Genomic DNA, 15812 nt, shown 5'->3' with positions numbered 1-15812 from the left:
GGAGGCAGGAGACTCTCTTGAGCCCAGGAGTTGGAGGTTGCTGTGAGCTGTGATGCCATGGCACTCTACCCAGGGCAACAGCTTGAGGCTCTGTCTCAAACAAAAAGAAGTTTGGCTTCTCTTATTTGCCTAAATGATCATTTAAGGAATGCCTATTTTGATCTTAGAAATACAGGAAAACAGGAAGAATCGTCCTGGGATGGGTAACTGGAGACTGTCCTAAGGACCACCACCTAAGGACCTGACCCCAGTTGCCTGTGATCTCAAGCTAGAGGAAGAAGGCAGATGCATTAAAAGCTTTGCCATCTCTTAGCGATTCCTTTTTCTGTCCAGAAAGACATTGCTTCAGCTGGATTTTGAAAGAACTGAAGATTCTTAACAGGAGAAATCAAAGGCAAGGGCATTCTACATAGCAGGACAACTCAAGCAAGAGTGTGGGTAAAGGGCTGTGTGGTAAGAAAGCGTTTGGCTGTAGTGTAGCGGGAGCTATGCAACAGAGGGTTAGACAGGTGACCCAGAGGAAAGAATGGAGAGGCCTTGATCACCAGGATTGAGACCTGCCAAGTTACTAATGGGGAAGGAGGGTCAGAGAGGGGAGGTGGTCTGATCCAAGATCACACAATAGGTTGGTCTGAGTCTAGGGCCACACTCTCAGGTGACAGAAATGGGGAGTGTTAAAATGAAGACTGTTCTACTTGGGGTGTGATATTATGACAGAAGGTAGTGGCTGGGGTTGGTGCTGTCTTTAGTATTCCTTTTTTTTTTTTGAGACAGAGCCTCAAACTGTCACCCTGGGTAGAGTGCTATGGCATCACAGCTCACAGCAACTTCTAACTCCTGGGCTCAAGTGATTCTTCTGCCTCTACCTCCCAAGTAGCTGGTACTACAGGTGCCCGCCACAATGCCTGGCTATTTTTTGGTTGCAGCCATCACTGTTGTTTGGCAGGCCTGGGCTGGATTTGAACCCCTCTACCTATTCTGTTTGAGTGGAAATGCATCTGAGTAACATAAGGGAGGCCTTATTTGCTGTACTTTTTCAAGTACACTGAGTGGGGACTCACATAAAATTCTAAAGATGTAATGTCAATCTGAGATGTAAGGCACCAGCTCAGGTGTATGGGGCTGGCGCCTTAGCCGCTTGAGCCACAGGTGGTGAGCCCCTTCTTTTTTTTTAAATTTATTTTATTTTTTTAGACAAAGTCTCACTATGTTGCCCTGGATAGAGTGTTATGGCATCATAGCTTACAGCAACCTCAAACTCTTGGGCTTAAGCGATTATCTTGCTTCAGCCTCCCAAGTAGATGGGACTACAGGCATCTGCCACAATGTCCAGCTTCTTTTTTTTTTTTTTTTCAGTTTTTGGCCAGGGCTGGGTTTGAACCCACAACCTCTGGCATATGGGGCCAGTGCCCTACTCCTTTGAGCCACAGGCACCACTCTGGCTATTTTTTTGTTGCAATTGTCATTGTTGTTTAGGTGGCCTGGGCTGGGTTCAAACCCGCCAGCCTTGGTGTATTTGGCCAACGCTATAACCATTGTGCGACAGGCACCAAGCCAGTATTCCTTTCTTCTTCAGAGTTGAAAGTTGAATAAACAGGAGAACATGAGGTACCTATCATAGGCTAAGGTTGACTGCTCTCACAGATGAAGTTTCCCAACTGGAAGTCCATAGCCTTGCACTTGGCTTCTCTTGCTTGTATCTAGCATTATAATTCTACCTCTTCTGTTTGAGTGGAAATGCATCTGAGTGACATAAGGGAGGCCTTATTTGCTGTACTTTTTCAAGTACACTGAGTGAGGACTCATAAAATTATAATGATGTAATGCCAAGCAAAATCCTTGAGTCACACACTAAGTCCCATGGTCAGAAAGGCATGAAGGGCTGCAGATTGCTCACATGAGCTTAGATGCTCATTAGGATGTCCTGCCCTTAGACAGTTAATTCTCACTTTCCCCCCAAGTGTGTATAGTTGAAGTTGCATTATATATATATGTGTGTGTGTGTGTGTGTGTGTGACAAGACTCTTGTAAATAATTTGCAGACTTTGGTACTTCAACTATTAGTACCAAGTTAACAGGGGACTCACTTCTCAACTGATCGTAACATCAATGGTCAAAACAGATACATTACATACCCACTGTCATCTCTTGTATACCTATTGTGTGATAGGCATTTTTAGGTATGATCTTATACCTCAGGATAATCGCGTAGTGACTTGTCTGAGGTTCTAAGAAGGCTTGAGAGTGATCTGGCTTTTGTACCAGGTAGGACTCAGATCAAAGTCTGCATCCACAGGGCCAGGTTTAGGAGGAAGGGGCCTGGTTTCCACTGTTCAACTCCAGAATCAGTAACTCTGGAACTGTAACCTAGGTGCTCTAAAGGCAAGACTGCCACTGGAGGGGAATGCCCATAGTCCCAGCTCAGTTCCTCTTCCATGGTATAGCCATTGGGATGATGATTGTCAGTAGAAAAGAGAAGGAGGCTGCTGTTCATTTGAGCTAGAGGGGTCAGCAGCAGCCAGCTGCTCCCTTCGAGAGGCCCCTCTCTGTGTATAAGTTGCTCCCTTCCTGTCTCCTCCCAGACACAGGAAATTCTTTTCAAAATGTTCCCTTCTGTGAGATCTCATGCAGTCCTCCACCTCCGGTCCTCTAGGACTTATGGTTTCTCTTATATCACTGTTGTCCTTTGCTATTTGGAAGTGTCCTGTCAATTCCCAGAACATTTCCTTTCTTTTAAACCAAAAAAACCTGTCCTTTCACATCTGGTCTCAGACTTACCTCTGATCTCAGGTTTGCTAATCTGTCCCATGTGTGACACAGAGCAGGTACTCACAATTAAAGATGATGTGTCTCCTGTTCCCCCTGCCCACTCCTGATGTCTGGGCTACCCCATCAAAGCTTCAGGGAAAGAAGGAATGGGTGGTAGGTCTCTTGTTGGATTTTTTTCCAGGAAAGAGAGCTGGGAAGATGAGGCCTGGGTGGGGGAGGTTTGTAGAGCAGCAGGCTGAGCTTTGGAAGGAGGAGACCTGGATCTCACTGTGTTAATCTGCAGGGACAGGAAATACATGCCTCATGTAGTTGTCTTGAGGTTCAAGTGCTGTGTGAAGAGCTTTAAGGGGTGTGTCAGACACTAGGCGGTGGGAGGGAGGTATTTTTAGGGCAGGGGATTTAGAATACTTAGAAAATGAGAAAATACTATAGAGAAATTACAGGATCTTAGAACTAGGGAGGATCTCAGAGTTGTGTAGAGCAGAACCCAGCAAATGGAGGCCCAGAGAGGCTATGACTAAACTGAAGTCACTCTTCAGGCCTGGGTGTCCTGATGGGTCTCCTTCCTGCATGCCGACCTCCATGGGACAGGCTGCAGTTGGAGGGCCCAGTTAGGCTAGAGGTGCTGGGATCTCTTTTCAATCCAGAAGTAATGAGCTTTAGGGGACTTGGAGGTATCATGACCTAAAACCTAGGAAGGATCATGGGGCCCGTTTTTGACAGTAACAATTACAGGAGGCGGCAGGCAAGGGTTTCAGGAAACCCTAAGAATCTAGATTCTCATCTCTGAGACCTACTCAAGACTACCTAGGAGACAAAGCAAACTAGGAAAACTATTTGTGGTGGTAGAGGCAGCTGGAGGCGATCATGTGGTCCAGGCTTTGTCAGTCAGCTTCAATCAATTTCTCATGGATCATTTCTCCAAATTGGCTCAAGGAGAGGCACCTGGCTCAAGTTGGTCCAGATTCAATCCCAGGACTGAAAGACTTTTTCTAGAAATATATTGTGTTGCAAGAGTGACCCCAGGAACTTACTGTTGAGGTTGCCTGGACCCAGTAGGATCTGTCCTTAGATTCCCCCAGGACTAGAAGAGTTAGAACCTTCCAAAGATTGTAAAGGTCCCCAAGTGCTGGGCAGTGGGGTTTTCCTGACAACTTCCATAATTATGGGTACCTAAATTCACACTGCCTTGTACCCTAACAGTGATCATCCCCACTCACAGTTGCTGTCATACTTGTTCTGTTAAAGAGAGAGGATCACGGCTCGGCTCCTATAGCTCAACCGGCTAAGGCGCCAGCCATGTACACCTAAGGTGGCGGGTTCGAATCCCCAGCCCGGACCCGCCAAACAACAATGACGGCTGCAACCAAAAAATAGCCGGGCGTTGTGGCGGGCGCCTGTGGTCCCAGCTACTTGGGAGGCGGAGGCAGGAGACTCGCTTGAGCCCAGGAGTTGGAGGTTGCTGTGAGCTGTAATGTCACAGCACTCTACCCAGGGGGACAGCTTGAGGCTCTGTCTCAAAAAAAAAAAAAAAGAGAGAGGATCAGGTCGGTGCCCCCCTGGAACATATGTGTCCAACAAAATGCCCTACCTCAGCATGTCTCTCCATGAAGACCTGTGCCTGCTCTTCCATCCAACTAATGGCTTATATGTCTCCCACTGGAACCTGTTTTAACCCAGTGGTTCTTAGCGCTGCTTCAGAAATACTTGGAGGGCTTACTAAAGTACAGATTGCTGGGCTCCACCACCTAGATCCAATTCTGTACGTCTGGGTTGGGTAGAGCCTTATCATGTGCATTTTAACAAGTTCTCAAGTGTGTAGAATTTGCTCCTGTGCCTATTACATAGTAGGTGGGAGGTGGCAACTGTAAAGGAGACCTACCTGTACTCAAAATGGAGAAACGGCGCTCTCTTCAAAGGGGCTGTCAGGCGTGAAGGAATGTGAGCCTAGAGCTACTGCTTTGCCCCCATGAGGGGAAACTTGCCTGAGGATGAAACCAATACATTTGAGAGATAATGACACATTCCAGAGGTTAGTTGAGCACCTGAATCTAGACATGTTTTATACCAGCCAGATCTACTCTCTGGACTTTTTAGGGACATAAGCCAATTAAAAAGTTCTCTTTTTTGGGCGCCCATAGCTCAGTGGGTAGAGTGCTGGCCACATACACTGAGGCTGGTGGGTTTGGACCTGGCCCAGGCCCACTAAAACAGCAAATAACAACTGCAACAACAACAAAAATAGCCGGGAGTTGTGGTGGGCGCCTGAGGTCCCAGGTACTTGGGAGGCTGAGGCAAGAGAATTACTTAAGCCCTAGAGTTTGAGGTTGTTGTGAGCTGTGACGCCACGGAACTCTACCCAGGGTGACAGCTTGAGACTCTGTCTCAAAAAAAAAAAAAGTTCTCTCTCTTTCTCTCTCACTCTTTTTTTTTTTTTTTTTACCTAAACCCATTTGAGTTGGTTTGCTGACAGTTTCAAGAATCTTGCTGTAGTGGAGAAGAGATTGAGGGGACCAGGTTGTGGAAAAATAATAGAGAAAAGAAAATGGGACAAGACTTTGAATACAGGGCAGAGTCGTAGGCTAATCTAATTGCTTCATAGTTCAGATGGGGAAGAGACTTTGCCCAAAGCCAAACAGTAAGTGCCAGGCAGATAGGGGCAGGACCTCTCACCTCTTTATCCATGTCCTCCCCAGTGCCTCTCACAGCTCTTCAACAACTACTGACCGAAGAAAAGGAGTAAAAAAAGTAGCTCTTTTTCTCCAGCAGCTCCACTAGTGAGGCCATCCCTAACAGGTGGTATTGATGAAGTCTTACAGAGTGAGCAGGGTAGTCCTCTGCTGGGCGTACCTTTTGAGCCAAGTCTCCTGCAAGGTGTTGGCTGTAAAGAGACAGAATCACCTATGACAGCTTTCTCTCTCTCTCTCTTTTTTTTTTGAGTTCTTATGTTGTCCTAGGTAAAGTGCCGTGGTGTCACAGCTCACAGCAACCTCAAACTCTTGAGCTTAAGCCATTCTCTTGCTTCAGCCTCCCAAGGAGCTGGGACTACATGAGCCAGCACAATGCCCAGGTATATTTTTGTTGCAGTTGCATGGTTTAGCTAGCTCAGGCCGGGTTTGAACCCGCCAGCCTTGGTGTATGTGGCTGACACCATAACCACTGTGCTACAGGCATTGAGCATCTTTTTTTCTTTATCTCTTTTACAGTGGCATAATCATAGCTCACTATAACCTTGAATTCCTGGGCTCAAGGGATCGTTCTACTTCAGCCTCCCAAAGTGCTGGAATTTTGGGCATAAGCCACCACACCCAGCCTATACCTGACTTTCAATGATGTTAATAGTTAAGAGCCTAGGCTTTAGAATGAGGTGGGCTGGGTCTGAATCTGCACTCAGAGGTCTAAGCATATTACTTAGCTTCTGAGCCCCAGTTCTCTTATTTATAATAATACCTACCTGAAGAAGTAAATTAGGTAGTCTTGGCTCGACACCTGTAGCTCAGCAGCTAGGATGCCAACCACATACACTGGAGCTGGTGGGTTCGAATCCAGCCTGGGCCTACCAAATAACAATGAGAACTAGAACCAAAAAATAGCCAGGTGTTGTGGCGGGTGCCTGTAGTCCTAGCTACTTGGGAGGCTGAGGCAAGAGAGTCGCTTAAACTCAAGAGTTGGAGGTTGCTGTGAACTGTGATGCTACAGCACTCTACCCAGGTTGACGTAGTGAAAATCTATCTCAAAAAAAAAAAAAAAAATTAGGTAGTCTTGGTATCATGCCTGGCATGAAGTACAATAACACAGATCTCAGGCAGTGAGCAGCAGCCCTGGACCCCCTAGCAAAAAGCAGGCAGGATGTAACCTCAGAGCCAACCTGGGAAGGGGAGGCATCTTAGGATGTCCTACAGGGTTCAGCAAGGGCAGGGGCTCCATAATTCTGTTTGGGTAAAATTACTGAAGATTACTTGGGGTGCTCCAGTACAGCTGGGCCTCCCCAGGGGACCTCTGCCAGAGGTAAATCACCTAATTCTCAGATAATTTAAAACTGGGAAACCATGGCTGCCTTGTAATTCCAACAAGGTAGCCCTTGGCCCATTACTGAATTTAGTACCTCCTCCCCTTCATTAAGCCCCCTTCTTCTCTTTATTTCATAGCTTCTGGAGGGGATATCTCCCTCCCTTAACAACCTAGACCCCTTCACGATTTCTGCTTTTCTTTTGTAGCATCTGACATGCATACATTATGCAGAATTCCAGATTTTGATAGATACTAGGATAAATAATGAGGAAAAGAAAAAAAAAAAGCAGGACTTTTTCCCACTGCTTATTAACCCAAAGATAAAAGGCTCTACTTTTTTGATTTGGGGAGGAGGAATCAGCTCACACAGTGGCTTATAAATGTGATGTCACTGACTTAGGTGACTTGAGAGGGTTGTTTTTTATCATCATCATCATTATAAATTTTCTAGTAGTTTTGTTTTTACTATTGCTTTGGTAGTCTATATAGCCATTCCAGGAATTCTTTTTTTTTCCTTTTTGACAGAGTCTCACTTTGTGCCCCTTGGTAGAGTGCCACAACATATTTAGCTCACAGCAACCTCAAACTCTTGGGCTAAGTTGATCCTCTTACCTCAGCCTCCCAAGTAGCTGGGACTACAGGTGCCCGCTGAAACAACCTGGCTATTTTTTTAGAGACAGGGATCTCGCTCTGGCTCAGGCTGGTCTGGAACCTGGGAGCTCAGGAAATCCACCTGTCTTGGCCTCCCAGAGTACTAGGATTACAGTGGGAGCCACTACACCAGCCTAGTCCAGGAATTCTAAAGGAGCTCCTGAAGATTTGAAAATTTTTAGGACTCAAATCAATGAAGCTATTTGCTGGGCTTCCCAGGCAACAAGAGGGCATAAGAATTGTCATCATCGGCTCGGCACCTATAGCTCAACCGGCTAAGGCGCCAGCCACGTACACCTAAGGTGGCGGGTTCAAATCCCCAGCCCGGACCCGCCAAACAACAATGACGGCTGCAACCAAAAAATAGCCGGGCGTTGTGGCGGGCGCCTGTGGTCCCAGCTACTTGGGAGGCGGAGGCAAGAGACTCGCTTGAGCCCAGGAGTTGGAGGTTGCTGTGAGCTATGCCATGGCACTCTACCCAGGGGGACAGCTAGAGGCTCTGTCACAAAAAAAAAAAAAAAAAAAAGAATTGTCATCATCATTACCACCATTAGACTCTGCAACTCCCATATCCAGCTGGGAGTGCTGGTAATTAGCTATTGTTTCTCTGCAAGCTATCAGTAAAAAGCTCCTGTCTGGAGTGAACATAAAGAGATCTGGTAGTTTTAAAGGATTTTACCAATAAAAGACATTCCTTCCCCTATGTCCTGACCACAACCTCCCCCACTACCCCAACACATACACCCTGTAATCCTTGGTACATGGAAGAAGAAAAGAATAAGTCTACACTAATCTGAAATTTACTACAGATGGTTTGGCTAATTCAGTTCAAATTCTTTGCCTATCCTGTCCCTTTCACATATGGGAATTGGCTCTTGGAGTTAAGTTCCTTTATAAAGTTCTTATTGTGTGATTAGGAGATATTTCTCAATAGTAGGTGGTGATGCTAGAACTATTGTTGCTCAAACAGATGGAGGAATCTAGAATAAAGATCTAATAGTTACAAATTAGTTTGGTTTGTGGGCCATAATCCAGGAAGGAATCTGAGGCCCTCAGGATAGTGGTTTTTGAAGTATATCCCTTCTGTGGAACCATAACCTTCAATATCTACTTTTGAAAACATTGAAGCCTTTTAAAATATGTAATAAAACATGCATGTTTAAATATGCTAGGCAACACATTTTGACACATTAGAAACCACCTGGACCAGATTCTAAAATAAAACTCTTAACTTTCTAATTGTTAGAAGACTGTTCTGAGGTTATAAGGTGAGCTGTTAAAACCTTTTTTTTTTCTTTTGCGATAGCTTCTCTGTAAATTAGACCTTTCTCAGTACTGTACAACAAAAACAAAAGAGAAAAAACCCCAAAACCCTGGTTGCTAAGGCTGGTACAAGAGGGCAAGTGTTAATCTCTTAATCCCTGATTTCCAATTTTTGTGTGGGTCATTGTAATATTACACTAATTAAAACTGCTTTGATAAAAAAAAAAAACAACCCTGCTTTGATGTATATCACATAATGAGGTTCCCCCTTAAAATTTCAAGAAAGGATACTTCTCTTTAAAATGAAAAAAAATTAGAATACTATTGCTTCAGATTGTGTTGCAGAATTTCCAGGGTTGGGAACATAGAATACATCCACAGTCTAGCCCTCTTGCAGCGGCCAGTTGTATTTTGCCTCCTAGCAACTATATCCCTAAATTTCTCTTGGAGAATTAGCCCTCCCACATTACAAATGGACTTTGTGGGACTGTCAATCTAGGTAGACTTTCCACCTCACCCCCTCCCCCTTTCCTGGGCATTAGATCACATCGTTCAGACTCTTTCCTGAAAATCTGAATTCTGAATGGTCTGATCTGAAGAGGTTGCAGCTGACTTGTCTCTGTGGCCTTTCCCTGAAGACATTGTCCATTGCTTTCTGTCACCTGGTCCTCTAGTACCCTTCAGGGTCTTGTCTTTTCTGAGGCCTGTTGTGTAGACTTTCCTTTGAGTTTCCCAAACCTCTCCAGTGAATCAACCTCCACCTTTTTCGTTTTTATGCTTAGGCTCACCAGAACTGTGCATCCAAAATACTCTGATTTCCTTCTCACTTTGTAAATGGGGAAATGGTGGTAGCATCAAAAATTACTTGTTCAAGGCCACATTGTGAGAACTTTGGGCACAAGTTTAAGGCTATGCCCTACATGAGGAAATGATCCTGAGTCAATAGGCACAAAGACAGAACAAATCTTTCTAGGACAAAGTTCACCGTGTGTATGCACACGTGCACATGTCTGTAGAGGGGGGAGAGAAATTGAGACAGAGATGGAATGAATAATGGTGTTGGAGATAGGGGTCCCTGATCTTCATAACAATGGAATTATAACTCTAACCCACAAATATGAGTTTAGTTCTGGTCATTAGACCAGGTAGAGTTTTATAGAGGCCCAGAACCATGGTCTCAGTACCCTAATGCTTGAAGCAGAATTCTGAAAAGGTGGAGGAATCTCGAGATTTCAATCTGTAGAGGAACTTGGGCAGGTAAATACTTAACCAGGGACCTGAATAAACAGAAGACCTTAGACTTTCTGGAATAGACCACATATGCTAATAGTGGTTCTAGCCTCTAATAAGACCCAATGAACCATAAGCTCTGGAAGGAGAGGCTCTATGTTGGACTTCTTCACCACTGTACTCATAGCATCTAGCATGTAAGTAGGTGCCCAATACACATTTGCTGAATGAATAAATGAATGAATGAATGAATTGGTCTTCTATGTGGTTGTCTGGACCCAACAGCCAAGTGGCTTTGCTACTAAGCGTTACTAGTGGACTAGGTCTTAAGTTTTGCTTCTCTAACCTCACACACCACTGGTGGCCAAATGGTGCCTGGTTGGTAAACAGTGTGTGGAAAACACAAGAGCAATGGCTGCAATCTGTTCCCAAGATTTTCATTATTGATGACATTTATTCAGCAGCAGCTGTGATACAAGGAACAAAAAGTTCTTGCCCTGTGGGCTTAGAGCCCAAATGACAGAAAGCAAAACAAGTAACTGGCAGCCTTTCTCTCTCTTTCTGTGTGTGTTTCTCATTGTATTAAGACACAGAGAAGCAACACTACCTTAGATTTACAACAAGGACAGGAATGATTATTTCCTATTTTATAAACAAGTAAATAGAAGCCTAGAAAGATACAAAGACTTCTCCAATGTGCAGAATTGTGTTGACAGCCTAGCCTGGAGCACCCAGCTTTTCTCGTGCTCTGCTCAGGTGGTTGCCACTCCAGCCAATCCAATGTCCTGCTGCTTAGAGGTATTTGCCTCATTGTTTCCATCCTATCTGTGTCCTTACAGGCACACCCTAGTCTCAACTGAGAAAAGGTCTTTGGAAATGAGGGAGTTTTAGAGGATTTGAAAGAGGGAAGATTGCAAGTGGGTAAGAGGATTGGCCCTATCCATGCTGGACCCTGGGCCCCACTGTCCTTACCACCCCAGGACAGAGATAGATGGTGGTTACCAGGACTGAGATAACTACTTATTTTTCAGTCTTATAGACTCTCTCTAGAAACATTCTCTGCACAGGCCTGTTTTGTTATCTTCTGGTACCACCATTGTTTGCAGTTTCTGTGCTTTTGCTTGGACATGGTTATCCTATGGGGAAGAGTTCCACCTGTTGAGAGGCACTGACAGGTGGCATTTCTCAGCTTTTCTCCCCACTGGCAAGAATGCTCCCAGCCATGCACAGCATAAGAGATGATGTCATTTGGAGTCCTTCTCCTCAAGGTGCTGAGCATTTCCATGTGACCGACCACCCCATCTGGCCCTTTCTCACAGACCCTGCTCCCCACCTCTGCCCCTCATTCTCTGAAGCAGTATCCATCTGCTTCCTTTCCCTGGGTCCTTCTAAAGATACAAAGGTGCACCTTGGTTGATTTCTCACAGACCTCATGAGAGTCTCTAAGGATGGAACTTCTGGGAATAGCTTGGGACATTTTTGGCAACAGGTTCCTGATAATTCAGTACAATGATTGCTGCCTACTCACCAAGCCCAGACCCACTGCCTCCTAAGCAGCTGACAGAGCTGGGGTGGGGAGTGAGGAAGGATCCCCGAATCCTTGCTTCCAACTTAAGAGCCCAAACTCTAGGTGGGTGTTCATTTAGCCTGGGCTGGGAGAAACTCCTCCCAGGTCCAGCACCTCTGTGAACTCCTGGGAACCAGGGACGAGTGGGCCTGAGTGGCACCTCTGCTCGGAAGCCTCCTAAGGCTCCAGGATCTTCAACTCACAGCCTTCTGACTTGAGGGACTCACAGCAAACTGGAAGTCACAACCAGCTGACTGTTTTATCCACAAACCCTCTGGGGACCCTATCCCAGTGAGACTGGGGAGAGTGCAGAGCTGTGACATTTCCTGTCTTTTTTTCGGGGCAAGGGAGCTCCTGGGAGGAAAGGGTGGAAGACTGAATGACAGTTCTTTAATGGCTCCTTTCCACCTGGCTGATCTGACTCTCTGGTTTGGGAGGCAGTTTCATGTCCCCAGGTTTAAAGGCAGGGGACAGCAGCGTCCCTGACGCCTAGATCCAGAGAAGAGGTCGTTGTAGGGCACAGACAACGTATCCTTGGCCCCTGGACAGTGGCGCGTGCGCAGTCCCCACTTACCCGTGAGAGGCTCCCGACCGGTAGCTTCCAGGTTCTTCGCAGAAACAGCCACGCACTTTTGAACAGCCTACACATACTTTATTTCGAATTTAGCACAAGACAGGTCTCCTTGAAGTCCGGTCTCCTGGCAGCTTCGCCCACACCCGGTCCTAGAAAGTCACCCAGACCCCAGACCTGCGATCACCCGCCGGAGGAGCGCCCGGTGTACCCAAAGCCCGGCGGCTGCGCCGGACAGGGCGCAATCAGCAGTAAGGGTTGAGCACGCGGCAGGTGCAAGAGCTGCGGAAGAAGCGGCAGTGGCAGTAGGCGCACGGGTCGCAGCAGGCGGGCGCCGGCGGCTTGCAGCTGTAGTGGGTGGCCACGCAGGGCCCGGGCGGCGGGGGCCGGGGCTGCGCCACCTTCTTCATTGAAGCCTCTTTCTGCAGGGGAAACGCCAGGCTGCCCGAGCTGGCCACTCCCGCCCACACCCGTCCTCACCTATGCCTGGGATCTCGCCGGGTTGTGAAGGCCCAGGACCAGACACCGGCCCCTGGCTGCCAACTGCCCGCTGGACTCGTGCCCACACAGACCCCAGTGTGTCCCTGCCTGCTCCCTCAATCAGGTCCCCTTCTCCCTCCACCTTTATCCCCATTCAAACTTACCTGGCCTACAGCCTGGCCCTCTTCTCTCCCTCTTCTCTCAGCTCCAGTTTTTGACAACTATGGTGTTTTCCGCCTTCCAGTCTATCTGCAGTCTCTGTCAGTTCTGACTTCATGATAGCCCCAGATTCCACCCACTACTCCATTTCCACCGCCGCTACCCTGAGCCAAACCACCATCTTTTCCTCTCTGTCATTCTGGCCCACTTCATGTAAGCAGTCCACTCAGTTCACCAAAGGGACCCCTACAAATACCTATGATGGCATCCCACACCAGCCCAAATACTCCCAGTGGTTTCTCTTTGCACTTAAGAGTGAAACATAAACTTTCTTTAGGCCCACCTCCCAGCCTGCCTTTACCACGCTGTGCCATTCGCCTGCCTTCTGAGCACTGCAAAGGTAGATCTTCCTGCTGCAGGACCTTTGAGCTTGCTGCTCCCTCTTCTGGGGACATTTTTTGCTAGCTGTCCTATACAGGTAGCCACTAGCCAAATGTGGCTACTGAGTACTCGGTACGTGCATAGTGTGACCCAGGAACTGAATTTTCAAATTTTATTTAATTAATGTAGACTTAAAAATTAAAACTGAAGCAGTATTCAATCCCTTTTTTCAGGCAAAGCCAGGTGGCTCATGCTTGTAATCCTAGCACTCTGGGAGGCCCAGGTGGGTGGATTGCCTGAGCTCACAGTTTGAGACCAGCCTGACCAAGAGCTAGACCTCCCTCTCTAAAAATAGCCGGGTATTGTGGCCGGCACCTCTTAGTCCCAGCTACACAGGAGGCTGAGGCAAAAGAATCACTTAAGCCCAATGAGTTTGAGGTTGCTGTGAGCCTTGATGCCATAGCATAGCACTCTACCCAAGGCAACATAGTGAGCCTCTGCCTCAAAAATAAAATAAAATAAAATAAAATAAAATAAAAATCCTTTTTTCCCATTAAATACAACTTTTTTTTGTTAGGTCTACATTTCACTTTGTTGAAAATTGAGCATTGGAATTGAGATGTGCTGAAAATGTAAACTAGGTGCCCAACTTCAAAGATTTAGCACAACAAAAAGAATGTACAATATTTCAATAACTCTTAACATGGCTTGGCACCTGTAGCTCAATGGTTAGGGTGCCGGCCACATAAATTGGGGTTGGCGGATTCAAATCCCGCCTGGGCCTGCTAAACAACAATGACAACTACAACAAAAAAATAACTGGGTGTTGTGGGGCTGGGGGGTACCTGTAGTCCCAGCTACTTGGGCGACTGAGGCAAGAGAATCACTTAATCCCAAGAGTTTGAGGTTGCTGTGGGCAGTGACGCCACAGTACTCTACCCAGGGCAACAGCTTGAGGTTTTGTCTCAGAAAAAAAAAAAAACAAACCCACAACTTTGAACATTAATTACATATTGAAATGTTAATGTTTTGGATATAAAATATGTAGTACTAAAGAATATTAAAATTAATTGCACCTATTTCTTTCTACTTTAAAAACTTTGGCTATAGAAAATGTGAAGTTACTGGGCGGTGCTTGTGGCTCAAAAGGGTAGGGTGCTGGCTCCATATGCTGGAGGTGGTGGGTTCAAACCCAGCCCTGGCCAAAAATAAATAAATAAAAAGAAAATATGAAGTTACATAGGTGGCTCATGTGGTGTATCTATTGGACATTGCTGCTCCACGTTACTGAGGTTTTTGGTCTTTGCTTCCTCTTCGCTCTCTAAATCATTACCATGATTTATTTCTTCACAGCCTTTATTAGCTGAATTTATTGATTTGCTTGCTCTTTATCTGTTTCCCCCACAAGAATGTGTGAGAGCCAAACTAGCTCCATTCTTGGCTGTTTAAAGCACAAGCCCCATTCCTAGCTGTTTACCACATAGCCCTTCCGCCCCAACCTCTGCCAGTGAAACCTGCAGAGCCACTCCCTGCTGCCTCCCCCCACCCCAGGTTGCACAGCCACTGAGCCATAAACTGAGTCAAATAGCTGCTATAATAAACAATAAGTTTCTATTACCTTGAAATACAGGTAACCAGGTTGCACCAACTCTAGCCCCAGGTTAAGGGACCCCCCACCCCTCACCTGTACCAATCCCAAATCACCTTTACTAGTGAAATCATCAGCTACCAATGCAAATCCTCCTTTACTTCCCCCTTTCCTAATGAAATCACCAACCACCAGTGAAACGTGTACTCGTATCTGACCCTACCCCTCTTGCTTTCTGTACGCCATAAAAACTTCCTCCACCCCGGGTTCAGGGCTCGTCCTAGGCTTGCACTTGCATGCCAGGAGGGTCCAGACCAGTCTGAATAAAAAAACTCGCCTCTTGCCTTTTACATCGGAGTGTGGTCTCAGATTTGTCTGCCGGGGTCTTTTGGAAGAATTTCGGGCATAACAAATGTAAACTGCATGAGAGCAAGGATACATCTTTCTTATTCACTGCTATAGCCCCAGTGTCTAGAATTCTTCTCTGTCAATAATCTGATCTGTTTATTCACTTTACAACCAGTGAAATAGGCCCAAAGAAGATCAGGAACTTTTCTCAAGGTCTCAGAATGCTAGGTGCTACCTCCTCAAAGGTAGTGCAATACTCCCTGCCCTGGTTACACTTGATCTAATAAAATGAGGCACACTAAAACAGGAGTAAGGTGTGCATTTCAATAATGCCTTAATCTAGTATTTTCCAAATGTGGATGCCTGTATTAATGGTGGTATGATGTTAGGTGCTACATAAGCCTGAATTACATAGAAACAATTTTGTCTTCAATCTCTTTTTTCCTGAAAGGCTCAGTTTGGTGCCTTTGTATATCTTTATTATTATTATTTTTTTTTGAGACAGAGCCTCAAGCTATCTTTTTTCTTTTCTTTCTTTTTTTTTTGAGACAGAGCCTTAAGCTGTTGCCCTGGGTAGAGGGCCATGGCTTCACTGCTCACAGCAACTTCCAACTCCTGGGCTCAAGCGAGTCTCTTGCCTCAGCCTTCCAAGTAGCTGGGACCACAGGCACCCGCCACAACGCCCGGCCACTTTGTGGTTGCAGCCATCATTGTTGTTTGGTGGGCCCGGGCTGGGGATTCGAACCCGCCACCTTAGGTGTATGTGGCTGGCGCCTTAGCCGCTTGAGCCACAG

General features: G+C 46.3%; 1 protein-coding gene across 2 annotated transcripts in view; it reads right to left on the bottom strand.

The window, feature by feature from the left end:
* Positions 1–12291: 12291 nt before the first annotated feature.
* Positions 12292–15812, bottom strand: part of ASIP (agouti signaling protein) — a 138894-nt gene continuing 135373 nt past the window's right edge. The window contains exons 1-2 of one of the 2 annotated variants that reach the window (XR_001161207.2): positions 12707–12823; positions 12378–12484 (exon numbers count right to left, since the gene is read on the bottom strand). Coding sequence is in view for 1 of the 2 variants with exons in the window: in XM_003788241.3 (XP_003788289.1) it covers positions 12308–12484 (177 nt within the window). In the remaining variant the exon portion in view is untranslated. Of the gene's footprint in view, positions 12485–12706; positions 12824–15812 lie in introns of those variants that run through there. The other variant, XM_003788241.3, reaches the window with a different exon arrangement.

The sequence above is a fragment of the Otolemur garnettii genome, unplaced genomic scaffold (assembly GCF_000181295.1).
Source record: "Otolemur garnettii isolate 467f Iridium unplaced genomic scaffold, OtoGar3 scaffold00025, whole genome shotgun sequence".
Lineage (NCBI taxonomy): Eukaryota > Metazoa > Chordata > Mammalia > Primates > Galagidae > Otolemur > Otolemur garnettii.
This window is presented reverse-complemented; position numbering and strand designations above follow the sequence as displayed.